The 25063-nt window shown below is 57.7% G+C and overlaps 1 protein-coding gene across 1 annotated transcript; it reads left to right on the top strand.

The window, feature by feature from the left end:
- Positions 1-141: 141 nt before the first annotated feature.
- MAST3 (microtubule associated serine/threonine kinase 3) lies at positions 142-22790 on the top strand. Its single transcript, XM_083879778.1, has 28 exons — positions 142-325; positions 786-866; positions 9171-9259; positions 9497-9569; positions 9751-9771; positions 10951-11029; positions 12173-12330; positions 13889-13964; positions 14709-14918; positions 15001-15102; positions 15602-15734; positions 16237-16304; positions 16640-16725; positions 16861-17069; positions 17361-17499; positions 17706-17838; positions 17949-18114; positions 18346-18447; positions 18713-18835; positions 19142-19251; positions 19447-19589; positions 19883-20115; positions 20227-20427; positions 20511-20737; positions 20831-20953; positions 21083-21219; positions 21447-21631; positions 21739-22790. Exons 1-28 carry the CDS (start codon positions 279-281, stop codon positions 22773-22775), a joined length of 4491 nt encoding a protein of 1496 aa, XP_083735904.1. The 5' UTR covers positions 142-278; the 3' UTR covers positions 22776-22790.
- Positions 22791-25063: the final 2273 nt, after the last annotated feature.

The raw sequence follows: 25063 nt of genomic DNA, 5'->3' as shown, positions 1-25063 counted from the left end.
CGAGCCGAGCCGTGCCGTGCCGTGCCGTGCCGTGCCGTGCCGAGCCGAGCCGTGCCCAGCCGTGCCGTGCCGTGCCGAGCCGTGCCGTGCCGTGCCGAGCCGAGCCGTGCCCAGCCGTGCTCAGCCGTGGGGGCGGGCCCGGGCCCGGCGGGCCGAGCAGGGAGCCCCGTCGGGGCCGCCGGTGCCGCCCGCCCGCCCGCGGGACCGCCCAGCGCGGGGGCAGCCGGTGCGGCGGGAGCGGAGCGGGAGCGGAGCGGGGCGGCGGCGGTGCTGGCGGCATGAAGTCGCGTCGGGACAGGCTGAAGATCCCCTCGCTGACCTTGGAGTGAGTGGGAGCCGGGGCAGGGCGCGCCGGTAGCGGCACCGGCACCGGCACCGGGGGAGGGCGGCAGGACCCCGGGCCATCCCCGTCCCGCTGCTTCCCTGGCCCGGTACATGCCCCATCCCGGTCCGCTCCTATCCCGCTGTATCCCCACCCCGGGCCGAGGGTCCTGCTCCTTTCTCCTGCAGTGGCAGCCCCGGACCCTCCCGGTGACAGCCCCCGCCACAGCGCCAGACCACCCGCTGCCTTTCCCAGGCACGGCCTCAGACACTGCGGTATCCCTGCTGTCCTCTGCGCTCCCCCTCCAGCTCTGCCTCATTTCCCTGCCTGACCCCCCACCCCCGGCCCATGTCCCCTCTGCTCTGGGCCCCGGCCCCCTCCGGCCCAGGGGACAGTGCCACCGAGGGGCCACCAGCGCCATCCATCAGGCACTGACACGGCGCCGGCACGTCTTGCCTTGCAGCTTGTCTCCGAGCAGCCAGAGCCCGACGCTGCTGAGCCCCTGCAGCCCCTGCAGCCCCTTACTAACCCTGCACCCCTGGAGGTAAGAGCCCCCCAAACCCTCCCTGTGAACCGCGGCCACCTGCTTCAGGAAATGAGGGGGGAGAGCTGGAGATGGGGACAGAGAGGTGGGTCCCCTCCACCAGGGATGTCCTGGGCACCCCAGAAGTGTATGACTGTCTTTGATGGGACACACGGAGTGATGTGGCTGGGGTCTGTGCCAACCCCTGCACACCCCCAAACCAGCCCGGCTGTGCTGTTGGCTTTGTTCTGCTGCTGACTGGTCCATTCTGGGGAGCCCCAGGGGGAATGTTGTGGCAGCAGCTCAAGCTCAGGCTCTGAGCATCCCTGTTGTGAGGGGGGACTTCGAGACTGGACCAGGGCAGGGCCCTGTGATGGGAGCAGGGTGGGAGTGGGGATGGAGCCTGGGAAACCTCCTTTGTCACCTTTTCCGCTGCGCCGTGGGTTGAAGGTGAGGAGGGGCTGCTCCAGGGGGATGGGACCCACCTCTACTCCCCCTCTACTCCCCCTCTACTCCCCCTCTACTCCCCCTCTACTCTCCCTCTACCTTCCCCCAAAACGCCACTCGGCCCTTGCGGTGCCCCGGGGGTGGAGGTGGTGGCCGGGCCGTGCTCCCCGTGCCAGCCGCGCTGTGCCCCGGGGACAAGGTGCAGGCGCTGTGCTGGCACCGGGCTCACACCCCGCCCCGTGCCCCGCGGCACACACGGAGCCGCTCCTGCCCCGCGCCCGGGGCGTCACTCCGGTGCCTCCGTTAGTCTGCCGGGAGAGCAGCTGGTGCGGCAGAGCGGGATCCGCCGGGAGCTCTGCTGCTGCTCAGCAACAGGCAGAGCCATTTGTGGGCAGGGAGGCACCTGTGCCCTGCCCCTGGCCCCCTCCCCAAGCCCTGCCCGGCCACCACTTGTCCCGTAGCGACAGCAGCATGTGGGAAAACCAGCGTGGCCTTGTGAACGCTCAGATGAGGCCTCGAGGAGAGAGTTTTTGGGGATGAGATGGTGACAAGGAGGGGGATGAGGATGGGGACAAGGACAGGCAGTCTGTGCTGGTGTCTCATGGCTCTGGGCTGGAAGGGGAAAGGTGCTGAAGCCGTGCTCAACCCAGCAGCACCAGGATTTCTGGCTGTGGCACTGATGAGAGTGGCAATGCCACTCCACACAGCTCGGGGGGTCCTGAAGGCCCTGGTGGCCCTGCTGTCCCACCACGCCGGAGGATGGTGTCCCTGGCTCTGCGCTGGGATCTCCCCGGCTGAACGGGAAAGCCGCTGTGGGCGGGAGGGCGCTGCCAGGATGGTGAGTGGGGGCCCTCGGAGGACACAGCCCATGGTTGGCAGGGGCTCTCAGGAAGGCCCAGGCCTCGGGGCTGCCCCCGCTGACTGAGGGGATGATATTTGTGCCCCTCCAATGCATCAGTAGCAGATGTTGGATCTCCATGGTAATCCTGACCCCATTTTGGGGTGCTGCCCCTGTCTCTGTGATAACCTGCAGCACACTTTGGGGTGCTGCCCCATCTCTGGGCTAACCCTGACCCCATTTTGGGGGGCTGCCCTGTCTCTATGGCAATCCCGACCTCGGGGTGCTGCCCCACCCCCAGGCCCAACGTGCCCGTATTTTGGGGTGATGCCCCATCCCCACCGTAACCCCGACCGCGTTTTGTGCCACCCCCCACCCCCACTTCCTCTCCTTTTGGGGTGATCCCCCCATCTCCATGGAAACCCCGACCCCGTTTCGGGGCGCTGCCCGTTTCCATGGTAACCCCGTCGCCGCCGGGCGGGAAGGGGCGGGCGGCAGCGGGAGGCGGCGGCGGGAGGCGGCGGGAGCCCGGCCCCGCTCCCGGCCCCCGGCGCGGCCCCGCTCGGTCCCGGGGGCGCCGCTCGGTCCCGGGGGAGCCGCTCGGTGCCGGGGGAGCCGCTCGGTGCCGGAGGACGCGGCGGGGCTGCGATGTCGGACCCGAGCTGCTGGGGAGCCGCCCCGCCCGGTTACCGGGGCCAGAGGGCGGCCGGCGCCCTCCTCCAGCGCTCCAAGAGGTACCGGCCGCCGCCACCGGCACCGGGGGGGCTCCGCGGGAGGGGCTCGGGGTGGGGTGCGCGGTCTGGGGGGGACAGGACACGCCACCGTGCAGGGGGGGTGAGCACGATGTGCGTGACTGTGCGGGGGGGGGATGTGTCTGCACGGGGGGCGCACGTGCTGTGGGGGTTTGGGGTCCTCACACCGCGGGCGTGTGTTTGTTGGGGGGTCTGGGTGCACCAGAGGATGGACCAGTGTATGGGGGGGGGGGGGGCACGTGTGTGGTTTGGGGTGGTGTTGTAGCGTTTGGGAGGCACAAAGGGGGGTGCGGTTTGGGGGGTCTGTGGGTGCAGCAGGGTGGTTTGAGAGGGACAACAATGCATGGGGGGTGGGCACCAGACTGTGTGATATGGGGGAGGCTGTGCACCAGGGGCTGTGGGTTTGGGGGGTCTGAGCACGGGGGGGTGTCACATGTGGGTGTGTGGGTTTGGAGGGGCTGTGCACCACAGCTGCATCTTTTAGGGGGATGCTGTGCACTGAGGCATCCAGATGCTGAGTGTGGCGGGGTGGGGTGGGCTGTGCAGCATTGGGTGGGATGGTTGGGACCCCAGTGCCATGGGGGGATGTGGGGTTGGGGGTTCCAGGCTATTAGGGGATGTTTTGGGGTGCCCATCCTTGGTGTGTGTGGATTTGGAGGGGGTGTCTGACATGTTCGAGGGAGGACATAACCCTTGTGACCCCCTGTGCCAGGGCAGACACTGCTGATGGGATGGATCCCATGTGGCACATGGCCTGAGCCAGGGTGAGGGTCTCCAGGGTGCCTGGAGGGGTGGGAAGGGGCCAGGGCTCCAGAGTGGCAAAGAACTCCCACCCCCTTTGGCAGCAGGGCTGGGGCAGTGGTGGGAGGTGCATAAATGGGGTGCAATGGGGCTACCCTGGGCCTCCAGCTGCAAGGCCAGGCCTGACCCGGGCAGGCTGGTGGGACACACCCCCAAGGAGGAGGACAGGGGTGCAGAGCACCCTCTGAGCCCCCCAAGTGTGGGTGGTGGAGGCTGGGACCTCCATCCTGCAGGTTTGGGGTGCTGTAGCTGGCCCAGGCATCAAACCCTGCCAAGGCTTTGTGTGACTGAGGTGTTTAAGCTGGTGCGGAGGCAGAGCAGAGAGATTCCCATTGTTGCTGTCTCTCAGTGTCAGTGTGAGCTGGCACAAAGCAACACGGTTGCTTAGCAAAGGTATCCATCCCATCCCAGGCACCTGCCTCACCTGGGCTGCGGGAATTCCTGCTGCCACTGCATGAGGATGGGCGAAGAGGACCCTTAAAAATGAAGAAAAGGCACTGGATGGGGTTTTCCAGACTGGGGTGGCCAAGCTGGGGAGGATCTGGGAGAGATGTGTAATTGGAAAGATGATCTAGGCAGTCATCTGTCTCCAGCTGAGCATGATGAGGCTGTAATTCTCATGAAGGGCAGGGGATTTGCTCCTCTTTCATTGGTATTCCTAGAATCCACGGTGAGGACCGGTCTGGCCTATTTCACAGAAAGCATATGATGTTATTTAGTGGGATTAAGAGGTTTGAGGGATCCTAATTTCCCGTGGGGGGATGCAGAGATGGCTGGCACAGGGCAGGAAAGCTGCTGGTTCGATGCTGACGGGGTTCTCCTTCTCTGTGGATGCTGCCCGTGGCTGTTCACACCCCAAACAGCACAGGAAAACAGCTCAGCAAACCTTACAGGTATGATTTCACACCCCAAACAGCACAGGAAAACAGCCCAGCAAACCTTACAGGTTTGATTTCCTACCCACCACTGGGAACCTGTGGTGCAGAGACGTGCAGGGATGCACCCCAGGGTGCTGGGCAGGTTCCTGAGGCTTTCCTTGCAGTGCAAAGAAATAAACAAGTCAATACCCAACTTGTTACCCTGTGATTCCCTTTGAGGATTTAGGATTTTGCTCTCGGGAGGTCTCTGATGTATTGCTTGGTGCTCCAGGGGGGGTTCATAGGAGCACCCAGAGTGCTTTTGGCTGAGGTGGGATGAGGGGACAGAGTGAGGGTGTGGTGGGCTCTGTGCCAGCCAGATGTTGCATTTCACCATCCAGACCCTGGTCCTCACCCCAGCCCCATTCCAGCCCTCTCCCAGCCCCATCCCTGGAGGCAGCCGAGTTCAGCACTGTCCTGAGTCCTGGAGGACAAATGCCATGGAGAAACTTGGGATGCAGCTGCTTGCTTCAGCAGGTCTCAAAGTTAAACATGAATTTATCCCACTGGCAAGCAATATTTTTCCAGGCCGTGGTGATCCATGGCATTCCCCGGATCTCCAGGCACACCGGAGCTGTTTGGGGGGACATGGAGCCGGCAGGGAAAGGAGCCGGGAGCACAGACACGTGCTCTCAGTCACGCAGCAGGAGCGGAGCCGCCTGCTCTGCTCTGCTCTGCTCTGCTCTGCCCTTTGAGATTGTGCTTGTTCCCTTATCACCGCCCCGCCCCGCCCTGCTCCCCGCACCCCGCACCCTCTTTGTCCCAAACCGGCTGTTTTCTGCCTGGGATTCACCTGCCCGCAGCGCCGGGCCGGGCTGGCGGCTGCACACGGTGCTCTGGTGGCCGGGGAAGTTGTAGGGGCGGATCCCGTGGGAGAGGAGCGGGAACTGCGGCCCCTTTGTGCATTCCCTGCCTGCCCCTCGCTGTTCCACAGCCCTGAGCCCAAGCCCCCCATCCCTGTGAGCTCGCCCAGGTCCCGGCAGAGCCGTTTGCCAGTCGGGACATGGGCGTTGTGCTGTGCAGCGCATCCTGCCCTCCCCGAGCTCCGAGGGAGAGCCCGCGGGAGGCTCCCCCGGGAACCGCTCACGGTACCGGCCCGAGCTCCAGGAGTGTCCGGACAACCCTCTCAGGGACAGCGTGGGACTGGGGCGGGGTGTCCTGTGCAAGGCCAGGAGTTGGACTCGATGATCCTTGCGGATCCCTTCCAACTTCAGGATATTCTGGGACTCGATGGAGCTGCCAGGTCCTGCTCCATCTCCTCCTCTGGATGTCCCGTGCCGAGGCCGGGCGCTGCTGCTGCCGGGAGATGCCGCTCCCTCCTCCCAGGCCGCCTCCCGACGGGTGACACACGATTTTGCTCCAGGCTTTGGGGTCACACTGCCCGTCACACACTTTCCACATCCCTTGGAACAAGGGCTGGATGGCAGCGGCAGCGCCACGGCCGAGGCAGCTCAGCACGGGAGATGCTGACAGCGATTTTCCACTCCATTTTTGGTACCAAACGTGCGATTAGGTGATGGAGGCAGAGCGGGCAGCAGCCCCAGCGCCTGCCATCGGGGCTCGGCAGCTCGTCTGTGCCCCGGGGCTGGTTTGTAGCCCGAGGTTTCCGTGCGGGAAGGATGGGAAGCAGCTGTAGATGATGTGTCAGGAGGAGGGGGGTTACACTGGCGCAAGATGGTTGTGGGAGCCGAGGGTGGAGCGCGCGGAAACAGGAAACGTCGGCCTCTCTCTGTGTGTCACCATTACTGGAACTTGCTTCACTAAAGGTTTGTTTTCACTTCCAAAATGAAAGCGAGGGAGGAGACGTGAGCCTCTCGTCCCCCGGGCCGTCCCCTCTGCAGGACACACATGTGCACCCAGTGCCTGTGGCAGGGCTGGCAGTGGAGCAGTGTCAGAGCTGCCGGCAGCTCTTTGCAGCTCTCCTGGTTCCCAAACCTCTTCCTGTGCCGCTGCGGGGCCGGGGCAGGTCTGCTCACACTGCCTCGGTTTCCCATCCGGCTGTGGGTTCTGGCTGTGAGTTCACAGCTCTATCTGGGCTTCAAGCCTGTGTTTAAGTGAGAAAATCAAACACCAGAGGCAGGAAAGAGAGTAGGGTTAGATGGTAAGGAGTTGTTCCCTGTGAGGGCAAAGAGGGCCTGGCACAGGGTGCCAGAGGAGCTTTGGCTGCCCCTGGATCCCTGAAGTGTCCAAAGCCAGGCTGGACAGGGCTTGGAGTAACCTGGGACAGTGGAACCCCTGCTCATGGCAGGGGGTGGGATGAGATGATCCTAAAGTTTCCTCCTAACAGAAAACATTCTGGGATTCTGTGATTGCAGGAAGGGGCAAATGGTCAGGGAGGGGAAGGTTTCTGTCTCCCTCCAACATCTCAGCTCAGGTCTTGAGGGGGAACCTCTGAGCCCTCCACGGTCACTGCAGCTCCAGGTGAGCTCAGAGCAGTCACAGGATGTGTGTCCCGGGGGACACCCAGAGACTCCTCATCCTGGGTGCAGGGAGGTGCAGGGGAGGGGTCTGGGGGGCCCAAGCACCTTCCCTGGTGGTGAGACCTTCAAAAGAGTTTGGGCTCTTGGTTTTAGCCCAGAGCAGGAGGAGCCCTGCAGGGGAGAGATTGCCAGAGGGAGGTGAGGGAAGCTGGATGTCAGGTGTGGAGCTCTGTGCATGTGTATGAAGTTCTGTCCTTGCACGTGGAGCTCTGTCTATGCCTGTGGAGCTCTGGCCATGTGTGTGGAGCTCTCTCCATGTGTATGGAGTTCTGTCCTTGCCTGTGGAGCATTGTCCATGTGTGTGGAGCTCTGTCCTTGTGTGTGGAGCTCTGTCCATGTGTGTGGAGCTCTGTCCTTGTGTGTGGAGCTCTGTCCATGCGTGTGGAGCTCTGTCCATGCGTGTGGAGCTCTGCCCATGTGTGTGGAGCTCTGCCCATTTGTGTGGAGCTGTGTCCATGTGTGTGGAGCTCTGTCCATGTGTGTGAAGCTCTGTCCATGTGTGTGGAGCTCTGTCATTGCATGTGGAGCTCTATCCATGTGTGTGGAGCTCTGTCCATGCATGTGGAGCTCTGTCCATGTGTGTGGAGCTCTGTCCATGTGTGTGGAGCTCTGTCATTGCATGTGGAGCTCTGTCCATGTGTGTGGAGCTCTGTCCATGTGTGTGGAGCTCTGTCCATGTGTGTGGAGCTCTGTCATTGCATGTGGAGCTCTATCCATGTGTGTGGAGCTCTGTCCATGTGTGTGGAGATCTGTCCATGTGTGTGGAGCTCTGTCCATGTGTGTGGAGCTCTGTCCATGTGTGTGGAGCTCTGTCCTTGTGTGCAGAGCTCTGACCACGCCTTGCTGGCGTTGGTTGTTCATCAGTGTCTTGTACATCCACCTGGAGGCACCTGTTGTGAATCACTGTCCTTTACACCCTGGATGCCACATCTGCCACTCCCTTCTGTTTTTGGGATCTGTGGAGAATCCCTTCACTTCCAGTTCACCCCCTCAGTGCTGTGGGTGTTTGTGGCCCTGCTGGGATGTTAAATGTTGTCCTTTAATTAGTAGCATCTGTGTGGGTTCCTGTTCCCAGCTTGGTGAGGAAACTCGGTGTCTTTGCGGAATCTGCAGCCTGAGGAAGCGGAAATAGAGGAAGGGGAGGGTTGTCCTCGTGCTTGAGCTTCTGCTCTGTGCCGTGGATATTTGCAGTTTCCTCTTGGCAGAGTGAAGGAGAACTTAAATGAGCCTGTCATGTTTTGAACAGGGTTGAAATGTGGGAGTGGGGCACAACAGGAGTGGGGCTGCAGCAGTGGGGGTTTTTGAGGCTGAGCCACTCTTGCAAGGCAGCCTTGGACTCAGGGCTGAAAGGAAAGGAAAAACAAAATTCCTGTAAGGATTGAAACCCTGTGTGCTGGGAGAGTGGGAATGGAGACGGGGATGTGGAGACCCAGCGCTTGTGGATGTGGCCTTGCAGAGATGCTCTGTGGGATCCTGGGCTGTGCTACCAGGATGGGATTTCTGGGGATTTTTGGGCTGTCAGGGTGCTGGTTCTGCTTCTCACCTGGTGCTGGTGCATGTGGCTCCCTCCTGCTGCCAGAGAGAGCACGGCCTGGCTGGGGCAAAATTCCCAGAAATTCCTTATGACACTGCAGCCTCAGGGGGTTGGAACCATCCTCTCTGCTGTGACAGGGGGACCACCAAGGACAGGGAGATTTATAGGAACTGGGGGCATTTTCCATGCACTGGAGCAGGTCAGGTTGGGGCTGCTTGGCATTTCCATGGCTTCCTCCTTTTACATCCCTTTTTCTATTCCTGCCCTGTGGCTGTTGCCCAAGGGGCCTCCTGCCTCTGTCCTCCCCAGCGAGCCAAAACCAGAAGTGAGACCTTAATGGGAGAGTTCTTTGTTAAAAATAACCCTGTCTGCCCATCTCCAGCAGCATTGGGCCTGGGGATGGGTCTTCCCTGTGGCAGGAGATCTGTAATCAGTGGGGTGACAGCAGCTGTGTTCCCTGGCACAGGAATTCATGTGCTAGCAGATACATGCCTGAGCCCATCCAGCTCTGGCTGTCATCGATTCCCTGATTTAATTCCCTCTCTTTCTTCCCCAGTTGCCGAAGCAGCAATAGGAAGAGCTTAGTGGTGGGTACTCCCTCTCCCACCCTCTCACGGCCTCTCTCCCCGCTCTCTGTGCCAACAGGTAAGGGATTATCCCCGTGGATGGGTTCAGCATCCCCCAAAATTGCCCAAATATTTTGGAGGGCTTCAGCACCTCCTAGCAGCAGTGGACTGGCTCCTGGCTGCCAAGTGCCTTTTCCAGGGGGGAAATAGGTTGGGAAGTGACTTAAACACTTTCCCTTGAAGGAGCAGCCCAAAGCACCCTGGACATTGTATTGGGATGGGTTTGGGGATGAATTTTCCCTCTTTCTCCCTGCAGCTGGGAGCAGTCCCTTGGACAGCCCACGGAACTTCTCTGCCAGCACCTCCATCAACTTCCCCTTTGCTCGCAGGTGAGCTCCCAACCCCAGTCCCAGAGCAGTAAATATTCACTAGTAAAGATCATTCCCCTACCAGGGAACTGTTCTGTTGATCTCAAGTGACTTGTTTTGCTTTTATTTTCGCTTCTCTTCTGCCTGGTTTCTGGCCTGGTGATGTTTCCTCTGCCATGACTGGTCTTTTCTGCCACCCCAGCCATGCTCCTCGGACTGACAGGCAAGTACCAGGGATGGGCATTTTGGGGAGGTGTCTGTTCCACATCATCAGGGATATTCTTTTTTAAGTGTTCGGGGCCAAACTGGACAGGACTTGGAACAATCTGGTCAAGTGGAAGGTGTCCCTGCACATGGCAGGGAGTGGGACTGGGCTTTTGAGGTCCTTTCCAATACAAGCTCATCTGGGACTCTGTGATTCTTTGTTTGCATCCCTGGGTGGGAAATTTTGCACCAGGACTGGCCTCCCTGCAGCTCTGGGAGCAGAAATCTCTCTGTTCCCATCACACCAGCCCTGTCCATGTGTTCAGCCCCATCTTGGACTCCTGATGGATTCTCAGATGATGTCCAGGGATGGATGCTCATCCAGGTCCCCACAGAGGCAGATCCTGCTCCATCCCCTCCCCAGCCCACGCCACCTCAGATGCAGCCACCAAACCCTGTTCAGCTAATTAATTAATTGCACACATGGAGGGCGGGTGGCTGATTTTAACCCATCAATTGTCGCATGGAAAAACGCCGGAGGCTCTCGGATTGTTCACACACTTGTCACAGAGGGAACAGCCAGGCTGTGGGGTCAGGAGTTTGCCAGTGCTGGAGCTGCATGTGGCACCCTGCCAGCTCCTGCTGTCCTTGACCCCACACGGGAAATGGCAGTGGGAGGTGAAGGGCCTCATCTTGACCTGGACGTGTCCCCATCCCTCGGAAACATCTCCAAGAGGAAGCATTGGCCTGCGTATGAGCAGTTCCCTTCCTGTTTATGGCCAAGCTCTGCTCCCCGGCGCCTGCTGTCTCAGGATGAGTCTTTGGGAATCCCAGTTTCTCACCAAGAAAACCTCCAGCAGGCTGAATTTTGTTCTAATTAAAAATCAAGCTCTCACAGGCGGGTTTTGGTTTTTTTTGCCCTGTCTGAAATGTATTTGACGGGGCCCCAGATTTGTCCCTTCACAGTGACCCTGCTGCCTGCCACTGGCCCATCACACTGTGGCTGCAGAACAGCCCCTCTCTCCTGCAAACCCCTTATTTCACCCCATTTCAGTCCATTCTGAAAAGAGGTTTCAGGGCTTTATCCCTCAAGCCATGCCTGTGTCCTGTTCCCCAGCTTTTGGCTCTGATGTTGTTGATTTGCATTTAGATATTGGGCTTTTTTCCCTGTATGTGATTGTCATGTTTGCACTCACAGGGCTGATGGCAGAAGGTGGTCACTGGCTTCGTTACCCTCCTCTGGCTATGGGACCAACACCCCCAGCTCCACGGTCTCGGTAATGTTTGCTTTCTCATGGTAATAGATTATAAGATCCTAAACCCCCTCATTTTTGGGTGAAATGCCTTCCAAGCTCCATGGTGCTGGGTTCTAAAGGATCACTGTGCTTTAGCTGCATCCTGCTTCCCAAATGAGCTTTCAAGACAGTCATAAGGCTTGGCTGTGGGCTTGCAGCATCCCTGGGGGTTACAGTGTCCAATTAGAGCATCTCTGAGTTAACTTCATCCCTGGGGTTCCAGCATCTCTGGGAGTTACTGTGTCCTAGGGTTACAATGTTCCTGGGGCTACACAGTCCCTGGACATTAGAGCATCCCTGGGAGTTGCAGCATCCCTGGCTGAGACAGGACTGACATCCCTGGGATGCTGGAGTTACAAGGGATGGGGCTCAGTGGAGCCAAATTGAGTGGGAGAATGGGGGCTACTGGGCTGGGAATGGGCAGTGCAGACCTCCCCAGACTGCTCCTCTCCACATTTCATTCTCCCAAGCCCAGCCCATGCTGCCTGTCAGTGTTTCCAGCCTCCTAAGAGGCTCCAAGGGATATTTCCCTCATGGGTTTGCTGGTTCCTACTCCACTGCTGGGAAGCTCGTGTTGGAACCCTGGAGGCTGAGAATTTCAGTCTTTCTGTGCTAACAGGCATTGACCCTCAGGCAGGCACTACATTTGACTTTAGGCTGTGGGTGTGTAGTTTGAATAGAATTCTGTGATATCACAGGGTGCAAAACTTAGGATTTAAGATTTTAGTATATAGTAATGTATATAGAGCAAGATGGGGGATTTTGGGTGTTCTTTCACCGTCTTCATGGGTTTGTGTGGTTTTTTCTAATTGGGTGACAAGGTCTGCATTGTGGATCATGGGTGGTCATTATTGGGTTAAAAGTATAAATAATATAGGGTTATTGGGTAATTAGCGCTTAAAGGACCATGGAAAGAGTTAAGAGACAGAGTAATTTTCTACCTTGTTGGCTGGAACTCACAACTTGTGAGACTGTGTGATAAGAAATAATAAACACCTGAGTCTGAACATAAGAAAACTGCATCTCCTGTACTTTAATCCCTGCCCTAACACAAGAAAAGAAGATAAAGAACCAACAAGCACGGACCCATCCACTGATCTCCTGCATCCCTCTCTCTCTCCCCAGTCATCTTCATCCTCCCAGGAGCGCCTGCACCAGCTGCCGTACCAGCCCACCCCCGACGAGCTGCATTTCCTTTCTAAGCATTTCCGCAGTACGGAGAGCGTCACGGACGAGGAGGGCCGGCACTCGCCCTGCCTGCGCCCACGATCCAGGAGCCTCAGGTGGGCCACCCACGGGCTTCCAGGACACTGCTCTGAGTGCTGGCACCTCCAGGGCATCCTCTGCCCTCTCATGAGCTGTTCCTGGTCCTGCTAAACTTGTCCCAAACCCCAATGTGGGTTTTCCCCCTTTGTGGGGAAGTGGAGAAATTTTGGCTTGAGGTTGTAGGTGCCTCATTGTGGAAATATTCAAGGTCAGGTTGGATGGGGCTATGAGCAGCCTGGCCTGATGGAAGGTGTCCTGAAGTGTTCCATGATTTTGTGAGTGATCATAAGCTCCATGGTCTGGTTCTCAGCATCTTCTCAGCTGTTGGGGCGTGGCATTGCTCTCCTGGCAGCAGGCAATACCTGTATCCTAGAGCTGAAGCTGGAGAAGCTGGGATTTATTCCACAGGAGTTGGTTTGCAGCCTCTTGCCCAGTTGTCTGAATGATTTTGGTGGTGAGGAAGGGATCACCAAGCAGAAGCCCAAGCAGTGGCCATTCTTGTATGACTTACCTGCTGTTAAAAAATAAAAATCCAATTTCTGGGCTTGGATCAGAAAACATCACCTTTGCTTACTGGGACTGGCCTTTGCCTCTGCAAAAAAAAAAACAACCCACAAGGAGTGCAGGTGAATGAGCATTTTTGGGCTGGAGAGAGGAAAATTTGGAGAAGGCATTGAGCCAGTGGCCATAGCATTGTGTGAGCTGACCCTCAGCTGTACCTGCTGAGCTCCAGGTTGCTGCTCCAGGACCACACCCTGTGCAGTGAGCCACCCACATTGCCCAGCACCAGAGCCTTGTGCTTTTTGCAGGGGATGTTTTGGTTAAATCCTCTTTTCTCTCTGAAAAATTTCCTGGCTCTCTTTGCTACCAGAGGCAGAGCTACAGCCCTGCGTGTTGCCGGCCGAAATTTCATTAAAATCAGATTAATTATCTGACAGGGGTTTGTGGCGAGATTTTCACTGAGGAGATGCCAGTTCTGCAGTTGGCACAGCAAAGTCTGAGGCAGAGCTGGGGCTGGGCTGGGGCTGGTTTTTATCACCATGTTTATTATTTTATAGTGGTTAATGAGTTGCTGGCTGCTCTTGTGACTTGCTTTGCATAACGGGATCATCAGGCAGAGCTCTGGGAGGGGCAGTGCTGGGTGAGGGAAGGAGGAAAACCATGTTTAATTAAGGTTGCTGTGTCCACCACAAGGTTTTGTTGGGTTTTTTGTTTGTTGGTGAGCTGCAAAAATGGCAACGATGGCAAGAAACTGTGGGCTCCAGAGGAAGGGAAAGATGAGCTCATTCTTCAAAGCTGAGTGGATGATGGAACACTCTCTCAGTTCTGGGTTTCCAAGTGACTTTTGTTTGGCCACCTGGGTTAAGCTTCCCTAGACCACATCCCAGGGGCCTCCGGTGGTTGGGATGCTGCTGGGAGTGCTGACCCAAGGCTGATGGCTCCACTTGGATGAGTTTTAACCACTTGGAGCCAGGAGTTGGGAGGAGGGATCAAACTGCTCTCCAGGAGTAGTGGCTGTTTGCACAGGTGTAAATGACTTGAACCTCCTAACACACCCTTCTCCTCCCTCTGCAGCCCTGGACGGACGAGCGGAACATTTGATAATGAGGTGGTGATGATGAACCATGTCTACAAGGAGAGGTTCCCCAAGGTAACTGCCAGGACTTGGGGGTTGAGTGTGTTGGTGCCTCTGTGGCATCCTGGCAGCCAGGAACCTTCTCTAGAACAACCTCTGCTCCCTGTGGGAGTATGGAATGCCTGGGTAGATCATAGGGGGTGCTGGGGACACTGGAGACATAATAAACCTGTGGTTTCTTATCCACACAAGTGCCCCATCACACAAGCAGGCAGAGGGCTCTGGAGGCTTTGGAGGAGCTTTTGCAGGTCCCAGGTGGGGCCTTTTGTGAGGATTTAGCAAAGTTAAATCCTCACATATGACAGCAACCACCATGGATTTGTTACTGCTAAAACACTTAATCCTGGCTAACACATCCCAAATACCATAATACATCAGGAAAAGAGTCAATGATTTAAATAAAATTTGCTGTGTAGCTATGAAATTAATTTCATATGTTGATCAATAAAAAGCAGTGCTAACTGCAAGCCTTAAATCATTTCCCTAAGGCAGTAATTCCATTTCAGCAAGGATGAGAGGTTGATCTCTATTAAAAGCATAAAAAATGGCTCCAAATATTCACTTGTGTATGTGAATATTTGAGCTGCAGGAGGTGGTAGGGTGAGATCCTGGTTGGCCAAACATTGTCCAGGAGGTGGTAGGGTGAGATCCTGGCTGGCCAAACCCAGTGCAGGAGGTGGTAGGGTGAGATCCTGGCTGGCCAAACTCATGGCATGGGGATGTTTGTTCCTGGCCATCACCATCCCCTCTGCCTTGCAGGCCACAGCCCAGATGGAGGAGCGCCTGCAGGACACCATCACAAACTTCTCCCCGAGCAGCACCCTGCCCCTGGCTGATGGGGTGCTGGGCTTCATCCACCACCAGATCATCGAGCTGGCCCGAGACTGCCTGGCCAAGTCCCAGGGAGCTCTCATCACCTCCCGCTACTTCATGGAGCTGCAGGAGAAACTGGAGAAGATGCTCCGAGACGTGAGTACGGGGCAGTTCCCTGCCTGGTGCCACCTCGTGAGGCCACCAAGAGACACCTGGCTCCTGTCTCCATTCCCAACAGGCTCAGGAGCGATCTGAGAGTGAGGAAGTGAAGTTCATTGACCAGCTGGTGAGGAAGCTGCTGATCATCATCTCCCGCCCTGCCCGACTTCTAGAGTGCCTGGTAAGACATGGAAGCTCCTGTCTTGTCTTTCATGGTCTGTGCCAGCCTGGAGAGGAGACAAAACCTCCTAGATACCCCTGGATCCCTGGAAATGTCCAAGGCCAGGTTGGATGGGGCTTGGAGCAACTTGGGATGTTGGAAGGTGTCCCTGCCCATGGCAGGGGGTTGGAATGAGATGATCTTTAAGTTCCCTTTCAGCCCAACCTTCCAGCCCAAATCATTCTATGGTTCTGTGGTTTCCAGGGCTTTTTTTCAGTTGATTTGCTGAATTTCTAAAGCAGTGACCTTTTGCTGTGGTTCCTGATGAAATTTTCATTTCCCTTAGTTTTTTCTTCCAAAGCCAACTCACAGAGCTACATTTTTTTACTATCACCGTTGACATGGGGAATGATGCATCCAGGGCCTGTCCCCTGTTACAGGTGTCACCTGCAAGGCTTAGAGGAAAAGCTTAACCTTGCAATATCTCTCTCCTTAACTGTGCTTGGCTTTCCCCATGCAGGAGTTCGACCCAGAGGAGTTTTACCATCTCCTGGAAGCTGCAGAAGGGCATGCCAAAGTTGGACAGGGAATAAAGACGGATATTCCCCGATACATCATCAGCCAACTGGGGCTTGTCAAGGACCCACTGGAGGGTAGGGAAGCACTTGGACTGGGGGCTCTGAGGTCTGCAGCAGGATTTGGACTCCCAGTTTGGCCTGTGGTGATCACAACTGAGCACTGGGAGGTGTCAGGGAGACCTGTAGGGCTGGGCTGGTGTCATGGCAGGGAGGTCACAGCAGGACCAGGATGATGGCCAAGTCCTTCTGGCCAAGCCCACATCCCTTATTATTGCTTCCAACACGTTCAGCAAAGCAGATTAAGCTCAAAAACACTTAATCCATGGCCCTGGGGGGGGAATCATAATCCCTGGAGAACGCAGGAATGACTATCAAAAAAAAAGAATTATATAAATGTTTAACCTCGTGTTGAACTTCTTAACGTCATGACCTGAATTTCTCCGTACGATAGCTCGAGCAAAGCATGTGGCTAAATCCCTGTGGGGTCTCTGAGTTTGGAGGGAGAGTGGTTGGGCAGGGGGTGATTTTGGTGGGTGTTGAGCATGAGGAAAGTGAAATCCATCCCTGTCATCTGCAGAAATGGGGCAGCTGGATCACTTTGACAGCGGGAACACCATCACACCAGAGAACGATGACACCTGTGAGGTGAGTGTGGTCCCACCTGCATGTCCCACCTGCTGCCTTCAGCTTCCTCCTGCCTCACCCCACACCAGAGCTCCTTTCAGCTGTCCTAGACTGGGAGATGTTCACTTTGGATTGTCCCCAGGGGTGACTGATGTATTCAAGATCTCACAGTCCCTCATTTGCCTTCTTGAGTGGACAGAGTTCAGTGTGTGGGGGCTCTTGATCTGCACAGCATCTTGGGCTTCTGGTTTGGGATTTGTGACTGGAGAGGGCTCTGGCAGAAAGAAGCTTTTGGAAGTGGTACATGATAGTGCTGAGTGAAATCTGCCTGCATTAAAAACCCATGTATTCCTCAGAGCCAGCCTTCAGTCACTGTCCCGCGGAGGAAGCCCTGCGAGGGGGACTTCGAGACCATCAAGCTGATCAGCAATGGGGCTTATGGGTGAGTTGGGGATTTCCTAACACTTGTCTCCATCTGTAAACAACTCCAAAGCCCCTCTTTGTCTGAGCCCCACAGTGTGGGGTGGTCAGTGGTGGTGGCTGGAGGACCTGTGTTGAGGTCCAGCTGTTCCTCCAGGGCTGTGTACCTGGTAAGGCACAGGGAGACGCGGCAGCGCTTCGCTCTGAAGAAAATCAATAAGCAGAACCTTATCCTGAGGAATCAGATCCAGCAGGTGTTCGTGGAGAGGGACATCCTTACCTTCGCCGAGAACCCCTTTGTGGTCAGCATGTTCTGCTCCTTCGAGACGAAGCGACACCTCTGCATGGTCATGGAGTATGTGGAAGGTGAGAGCAGGACTGGGGGCTGGACAGTGCAGGGAGGAGGGCAGGATAGCAAAGTCTGAGCATCAAGGACACCACCTGGACATCTCCTGTCCCCCTTTGCTCCAAGCAGCAGAGGGAGGCACAAGGAGATGATTTTGTGATCCTGATCTCCTTGATGAAGGTGGTGGCCATGGTCACCTAGGAGAGCGTTTGTGCTCCACACCTGGGGATCAGCTGCTCAGAGGGGCTGGCTGGGAGCCTGCTGGTCCTGCTGACCTTGCTGCCTTCCCTGAGCCTCTCGTGTTCCCACAGGGGGGGATTGTGCCACGCTGCTGAAGAACATGGGCCCGCTGCCTGTTGACATGGCCAAGATGTACTTTGCTGAGACTGTTCTTGCACTGGAGTATCTCCACAACTACGGCATTGTCCACCGGGACCTCAAACCTGACAAGTGAGGATGTGGGTTGGGTCTGAGCAAGGGTGAGGGTGGCTTTAATGGGGAAAGGAAAGCCAAGAGACAAGGGCAGAATGGTTTTTTTTCCCCAGAAACTGGTTCTGTGCTATCTCTGTGCCAGAGACCCTGGGGTGCAGCTGGTCCATCTCAGGTCTCCCCAGAAGCAAACAGCAGCATTGTGGGGTGTCTGTCTTCTCTTGCAGTTTGCTCATCACCTCCATGGGCCACATAAAGCTGACAGACTTTGGTCTGTCAAAGATAGGCCTGATGAACATGACCACGAACCTCTACGAAGGGCACATGGAGAAGGACACGCGGGAGTTCATGGACAAGCAGGTAGGAGGTCCTGCTCCACATGGCTGACCTGCCATCACTGGGGTCTCAGATAACCTTGGGATTTGTTGCAAGGGTCACTGCAGAGGTGTCAGCCCCTGCTTCCCTCACAGGTGTGTGGCACTCCAGAGTACATTGCCCCCGAAGTCATCCTCATCCAGGGCTATGGGAAGCCTGTGGACTGGTGGGCCATGGGCATCATCCTCTACGAGTTCCTGGTAGGCTGCGTCCCCTTCTTCGGAGACACCCCCGAGGAGCTCTTTGGGCAGGTCATCAGTGGTGAGTGTCAGGAGCAGGTTTGTGTTCCCAGCAGCCAAGGCTTGTCCTTTCACACGGGGGAAGCTTCATTCCTTCCTGTCACACTTGGCTGAACAGTGAGGAGGCTCCTCAAGCTTTGACTTCCCACTTTGGGAGGCCTTTCCTCTGCTGCTGCTCTGGGGGACTTTCCTGTTGCCCAGAAGTGTCCAAACCCTTCCAGCCCCCCCAACCCCTGTTCCTTTTTCCTTGCAGATGAAATTATGTGGCCAGAAGGGGATGAAGCTCTCCCTGCAGATGCCCAGGACCTGATCACACGGTTGCTGAGGCAGTGTCCCCTCGAGCGCCTGGGCACTGGTATGCACAGCAGGGCCCTCAGGGGATGATCTGGCACCTTGATTCCCATCAAATTTGCATGGCTTTGAGTCCAAAGTATGTCCTACCATGCTGAGGGTGCTAGGAGGAGGTCTCCTGCTCGGGGTACCCCCCAGGAGGGCTGCACAGTGCTCCTGTCCATCTTTTTAAAGCCTCCTGTGTGGAGGAGAGACTGTGCTGTTTGGGGTGGGACTGGGAGCATCCTGGATCCTGCCCCATACCTGACATGGATTTCTCTGCCTGGCAGGAGGTGCACATGAGGTGAAGCATCATTCCTTCTTCCTCCATCTGGACTGGAACGGGCTGCTGCGGCAGAAGGCTGAGTTCATCCCCCAGCTGGAGTCTGAGGATGACACCAGCTACTTTGACAGTGAGGCCAAACCCGTCCCTCTTCCACCTCTGCCAATCCATTATTCCAGCTGCACTTTGGATGCTCCCATGGGGGGTGGAAATCTCCTGGGTGAAGCTGGTGGCTGTACAACCCAAGTCACAAAACAGATGCAATCCTCTTTCCAGGCTGCTCACCCGTACCAGCTTCCACCCCACAAGAATCCCCTGGGATTTGGGACTGGGCTGTCACCCTGTGGGTGTAGGTCCCACCTGGCCCTGCTGCAGGCAGGATGTGGGGTGTTGCAGGCAGGGTGACATCTCTTCCCTCTCTGGCTCTTGCTTTCAGCTCGCTCCGAGAGGTATCGTCACTTGGATTCGGAGGATGAGGAAACCAATGACGAGGAATCATCAGTGGAGATCGGGCAGTTCTCCTCCTGCTCCCACCGCTTCAGCAAGGTGCTCCAGTATCCAAAATGCTCTGGCATTTCCTCCTGCATTATATTTCCTCCTTTGGGTACCCCCCCTGCAGTATCCAAAATGCTTTGGCACCACAAACAGTGTGGCTGCACCGAGCATCAGTGTCTTGGCTGACACCAGACCACCCAAATCCCCAAATTTCTGCTCCTTGCTGATGGCTCCTCTCCTTCTCAGGTGTACAGCAGCTCAGAATTCCTGGCGGTCAACTCCACCCTCAGCCTCTCCTCCTCTGACCGGAGTCACTGCGATGACAAGGAGGAGCGGTGGGACCGGCAGTCGGGAGATGAGGACAGGAGGCCAGCGGGCACTGAGCCCCGGTGCGTGCTCAGAGGGGGCTGCACTGCTGGTGTGGGCTCCTGACAGTGCCCAGGGCTTGTGCCAGCTCTGAGGGTTTGTGTCAGGACCAAGAGTTTGTGGCAACACTGAGGGTTTGTGCTGGGACCAAGGATTTGTGCCGACATCATGGGTTTGTGGTGGCACTGGAGAGTTTGAGTTATTTCTGAGGGTTCAGTGAGGTCAGTGGGATGTGTTCTGGGGATGCTGCAGTGGCTCAGTGCCACCCCCTTGCCCACCTTGAGTAGTCCTGAGCCCTCCTGCTCTTCCCACGCAGCCTCCGCTCCTGGACGTCCGGCAGCTCCACACCATACACCTCCCGGCACGAGCGGAGCCGCAGCCCCACTGCACTGCCCAGCACCCTCAGCCTGGACACCATGCCCAAGTTTGCCTTCTCCTCGGAGGATGAGAGCCCTTGTGTGGCGTCCTCCAAGCCAGAGAGACCCAAGTTTGTGGTGGGAGACTCGGATGCAGGGGCTGGCGGTGCGGTGAAGCAGTCGGCGTTATCCGGTGCGTGGGCTGTGGGAACCAGTGTGGGGTTCTCTGGGGGCAGCCAGGGTCCTGCATGGCATGGGGTGGCTTCTCCACATCCCCAAACTCTCCCTCCTCCCCTCTGTGCAGCTGATCTCGTCAGCCTGAACCGCATCCGCCTGCGGAGCAACAGCACCGGCAACAAGAACTCGACTCCGCGGAGCCTGGAGCCGAGTGGGGGCCGTCGGCTGAGCACACAGAAGGACATGCCGGAGAGGCAGAGAGCCTCCCTGGGCAGCCGTGTGCCCAAATCTGCCTCTGTCTCAGCCCTGTCCCTCATCATCACCTCAGGTCTGTGTGCTGGGTGATTTATCCTGCTGGATGGCTGCTGTCATGTGCTTTTACCAGACTGAGCTGGCTCCTTCTGCTTGCAGATGACTTCGGTGGCAGTGCCCTGATGAGCCCCATCTCCCCTCACTCCCTCTCATCCAACCCCTCTTCCCGGGACTCCTCCCCGAGCCGAGACTCCTCGCTGGCCATCGCCAGCCTGCGGCCACCCATCATCATCCACAGCTCGGGGAAGAAGTACGGCTTCACCCTGCGCGCCATCCGCGTCTACATGGGTGACAGCGACGTCTACACCGTCCACCACATGGTCTGGGTACGTGCCCCGGGGTCTAGTGGTGCCTTTCCCAGTGGGAAAACCCCAGGAGGAAGCTTGCATCCAAATAAAATCCCTGTGTTTGGGTTGCAGAGCGTGGAGGAGGGGAGCCCCGCGCAGGAGGCCGGGCTGAGGGCAGGAGATCTCATCACACACGTGAACGGCGAGTCTGTGCTGGGTTTGGTCCATCGGGACGTCGTGGAGCTGCTGCTGAAGGTGGGTGACCAGAGCCACACTGCTCTCCCAGGACATCAATTCAGCAGCTCCCTGGCACTGCCTTTCCTGGCAGCTGAGGCAGGAGCTGGCTTGGGTCTGGTGCTCAAAGATTTGTTTTCCATCCTCCAGAGTGGGAATAAAGTGGCCCTGAGGACCACTGCCCTGGAGAACACCTCCATTAAAATTGGGCCTGCACGGAAAAACAGCTCCAAGACGAGGATGGCACGGAGGAGTAAAAAGAGCAGGAAAAGGGATGGCCAAGACAGGTAGGTTAAACAGGGATAAAATGGCATTTGTCCCAATGTGTGAGGTACTGGGAGAGTGCTCTGGATCTGCCATATTGGGGTGTCCAGTGGGGTCTGGTCCTGCCAGCACTGGGTTGGATGCTCTGGATCTGCCATACTGGGATGTCCAGTGGGGTTTGGTCCTGCTGCCACCAACTGTTGAGACCAACAGTTTTAAGGAGTAGCCAAAGTTATTCCTGTCCCCGCAGCAGGAGAAAATCCCTTTTCAAGAAGATCTCCAAGCAGTCGTCAGTCCTGCACACCAGCCGCAGCTTCTCCTCCGGTCTCCATCACTCGCTGTCCTCCAGCGAGAGCCTCCCGGAGTCCCCCACGCACAGCCTGTCCCCGGGCCCCACGACGCCGTGCCGCAGCCCCGCGCCCGACCTGCCCTCAGGTACCCCAGGGAGGGATGTTGGCTCGGGGCAGGGCAGGATGCTGCGTGTCCCTCGGGGAGGCCGTGTCCCTCCAGCCCTACAGTGACCTTTTCTCTTTGTACGGCAGATGCTGTGTCCCCTCAGAGCACCTCTCCCTCCTCCAGCACCCCAACGTCACCCGCCGGCCACGTGCGCCCCAGCTCCCTGCACGGGCTGGCCCCCAAACTGGGTGGGCCGCGCTACAAAGTGGGACGTCGCAAATCCACCAGCAGCATCCCCCCCTCGCCCCTGGCCTGCACCCCTTCCTCGGCCCAGCGCCCGCCTTCCCCCCAGCGCTCCCCGTCTCCGCTGCCCGGGTACCCCAAAACGCCCCATTCCTTCCAGGGCAAGACCCTGTCCCCCCCCACCATCGTCCGGCAGAGCTCCCGGCCCCGCAGCGCCGACTGCCCCCGCTCCCCCCTGCTCAAGCGCGTCCAGTCGGCCGAGAAGATCGTCACCATCCTGGCCGAGAAGAAAACGGGCGGCGGCCGCAAGCTGGGGCTGGAGATGTCCACGCTGGATGGGGAGGCCATCGGGGAGGGCGACGCGCTGCCGCACCCCGGGGAGCACGGCTACCACCCCGCCAGCTCCCGCCTGGCAGAGCGCCACGACCGGGACCAGGAGATGGTGGTGATGCGGCGCCTGAACCTGTCGGAGCGCCGGGACTCTTTCAAGAAGCAAGAGGCGGTTCAAGAAGTGAGTTTTGACGAGCAGGAGACGGCGGCGGGGAGCGAAGAGGGCGGCAAGAGTGAAGAAGGGCCGGGCACGGCCGCCCAGGGCGGTGGCACGGCCGGAGAGGAGGCGCCGCCCAAGCCCAAGCCCAGCACGGTCCCGCAGATCGCCGTGCAGGGCTCCGAGAGCGACGAGCAGGAGCCGGCCGTGGCCGAGTGGGAATGCCAGGGCTCCTACCCCATCGGCAGCGCCGAGCAGCCAAACAGCAGCATCTCCCTGCCGTGGTGGGATGGGTGCGAGCACCGGGACCGTGGCCCCCAGCAGCAGCAGCAGCAGCGGAACTGCGGGCAGGGATCGCCCGGGCACTGGCAAGTGCCAGCCCAGGGCCAGGAGCCGCCGGGGGCTCATCTCCCGGCTCCCCGGGGCGTGTGGAGCGGGGCCAAGCACGCCTGAGCCCCGCGCTGGCACCAGGGATGGTTCCGGCTCCCTGGGGCATCCCGGTGCCTCCCCAGCACCCCGTCCTGTGCGGCAAATCCGTGAGAGAAACGTCCCTGGAGCCACTCGGGACCGTGGCCGGGCTGGCTGTGCCCCCCTGGAAGGCTTTTTGTACTCCCTGAAAGATGCTCATATTTTTATAGAGACGCAGGAGCTTTTCCGGCAGCGGCGTTTTCCCAGCTGGGCCCCAACCTCTGTGTACAGAAAGGACTTGATGCAAATATTCCTTAATTAATTTATTACTTTTTATAAGCTAAACGGGCAGTGCAGGACTGTCGCAGGGGCCAACCCAGCTCTGGGAGTCCCAGCCTTTCCCGTGCGTCTCCCAGCTCCCAGCCCACTGTTTTCTAACCCACTCGCTTTTCCCTACTTTTTAACTTCAATTCCAGCTGGAAACACCCCAGATCTCCTCAGAACCCCATAATTCTAATATTTAAAACTAAAACAAAACCCCAAATCCACAATAATATCCCCCAAATGCTGGTACTCTGGGCTGGGATGCGGGGGGGGGTATTCTGTGCATATAGATCATCTGATGATGAGCATATAGATAATTTTATAAGCTTATAGGAGATATAAAAAGGGTTTAATTATTTTATTTGGAGGTTTTATAGCCACCTGGCTTCATTGGCCCTTCCAGGTGGGGAAAACTGAGACATTCCCCAGACAGGAATATTAATGGGATTTTTAGGGTCAGTTTTTGCTCTTTCCATTTCTCTCACACAAAATCCTGTGGAGTTGATTGGTCAGTGCACAGACAACTATACAAAATCCAAATTTATCTTTTTTTTTTTTTTTTTTTTAAATTACCCCAACCCAGTGAGCACCTATGCTGCTTCACTTGTAATTTGGGAATTTCAGCCCTTTCTTTCCCTGCCCCGTTGCTCTTTATCCAACAAACAACAGCTCAACCCAGCATTTCTCCCCCATTTCTACCGTTTTCTGGGATATAAACGTTTCCATTTGTTGCTGCATGTTCTGGCTTTCCCCCCCAGCGTGGTTTGGTGCACTGTGATGGTGACAGGGGGACACCCCTGGTTTGCCATCAGGCATCACCATGGCCTGGTGGTTTTTGGGCTGCGTGTTGGATTCTTTTGTGCACGTGTGGTTTGTGCCAGGCTCCGTATCCTGCTTCTCCCGTTCAACTGGTGCTGTTAACCCCCCCAAAAACCCGAGTAACCAGAGCTGCTCCGTGTTTCCTTTGCTTCTCCCTCCACTCTCGGTGTATTAAGGTCTTGGAAAGGCAGTGGGGTTTTGGGGAGACACCGGGCTGCACCCCCTGCCCACTGGCACGGCAGGATGGGAGGGCTTGGCTGGGCACTGGTGGCGTGGATAGGGTGGGAAAAGGATTTTTTTAAATGGGAAATGCCAAGGGGACTGTGTCTTCCTGCCCAGTGCCCGGCTCTGTTCGTACCTTCAAGAAGTTTTATGTTGGATTAAAATTGTCCCTTGCGCTGAGTGTGGTGTCCAGTGGCACTGGAGGGTGCAGGGCTGTGAGTGCCCGATCTGGGGAGGATGGAAAGGGGGGAACGGGGTCCCAGCACAGGTGGGAGGGGAGGGAGGTGGCCCTGCAGTGGCACCGGGATGGCTCCAGCACCGGGTCCCGGCTGTGGGCGCTCGGTGCGGGGCGGTGCCCGGAGCAGTGTCCCACAGCCCTGGTGCGGTCCCAGTGCTGTGACCCGTGCCCAGGGCAGTGCCCCATGCTTGGTGCCGTGCCCCACTCCCAGGTATGTCCCGTTCCCAAATCTACGCCCCATGCTCTGTCTCCGTGCAGTGCCCGGTGCTGTGCCCAGTGTCCAGTGCCGGGTCAGTGCCTGGTGCTGTGCCCCGGTACCGGTTCAATCTCGGTACAATCCCAGTTCAGTCCTGGGGTAATCCCCGTTCAATCCCAATTCAGTCTCCGTATGATCCCTGTGCTGTGCCCTGTTCCCGGTGTGATCCCGGTATGATCCCAGTGTGATCCCGGTGAGATCCCGGTGTGATCCTGGGGCTGTGCCCTGTTCTCGGTTCAATCCCGGTGTGACCCCGGTGTGATTTCGGTTCAGTCCTGGTGCTGTGCCCCGTTCCTTGTTCAATCTCGGTTCAATGCCGGTTCAGTCCCGGTTCAGTCCCGGTCCAACCCCGGTTCAACCCCGGTGCCCGATGCGGTGCTGTCTCCGCTCGCCACCAGGGGGCGCGGCCGCGCTCTCCCTCCGGGCCCCCTCGGCTCCTTCCGGAGCGGCTCGCGCGAGAGGCGGGGCCCCGAT

Source organism: Zosterops lateralis, assembly GCF_965231275.1.
Source record: "Zosterops lateralis genome assembly, chromosome: 29".
Classification (NCBI taxonomy): Eukaryota; Metazoa; Chordata; class Aves; order Passeriformes; family Zosteropidae; genus Zosterops; species Zosterops lateralis.
Note: the sequence above shows the minus strand (reverse complement) of the source record. Positions and strands in the feature narration are given on the sequence as shown.

Bases quoted from the DNA above. Each gene is read 5' to 3' on its own strand.
- MAST3 (XM_083879778.1), top strand. From the start codon at position 279: ATGAAGTCGCGTCGGGACAGGCTGAAGATCCCCTCGCTGACCTTGGA. The intron at 17,070-17,360 runs GTGAGAGCAGGA...GTGTTCCCACAG, and splicing joins GGTCATGGAGTATGTGGAAG to GGGGGGATTGTGCCACGCTG. The intron at 19,590-19,882 runs GTGCGTGCTCAG...CTTCCCACGCAG, and splicing joins CCAGCGGGCACTGAGCCCCG to CCTCCGCTCCTGGACGTCCG.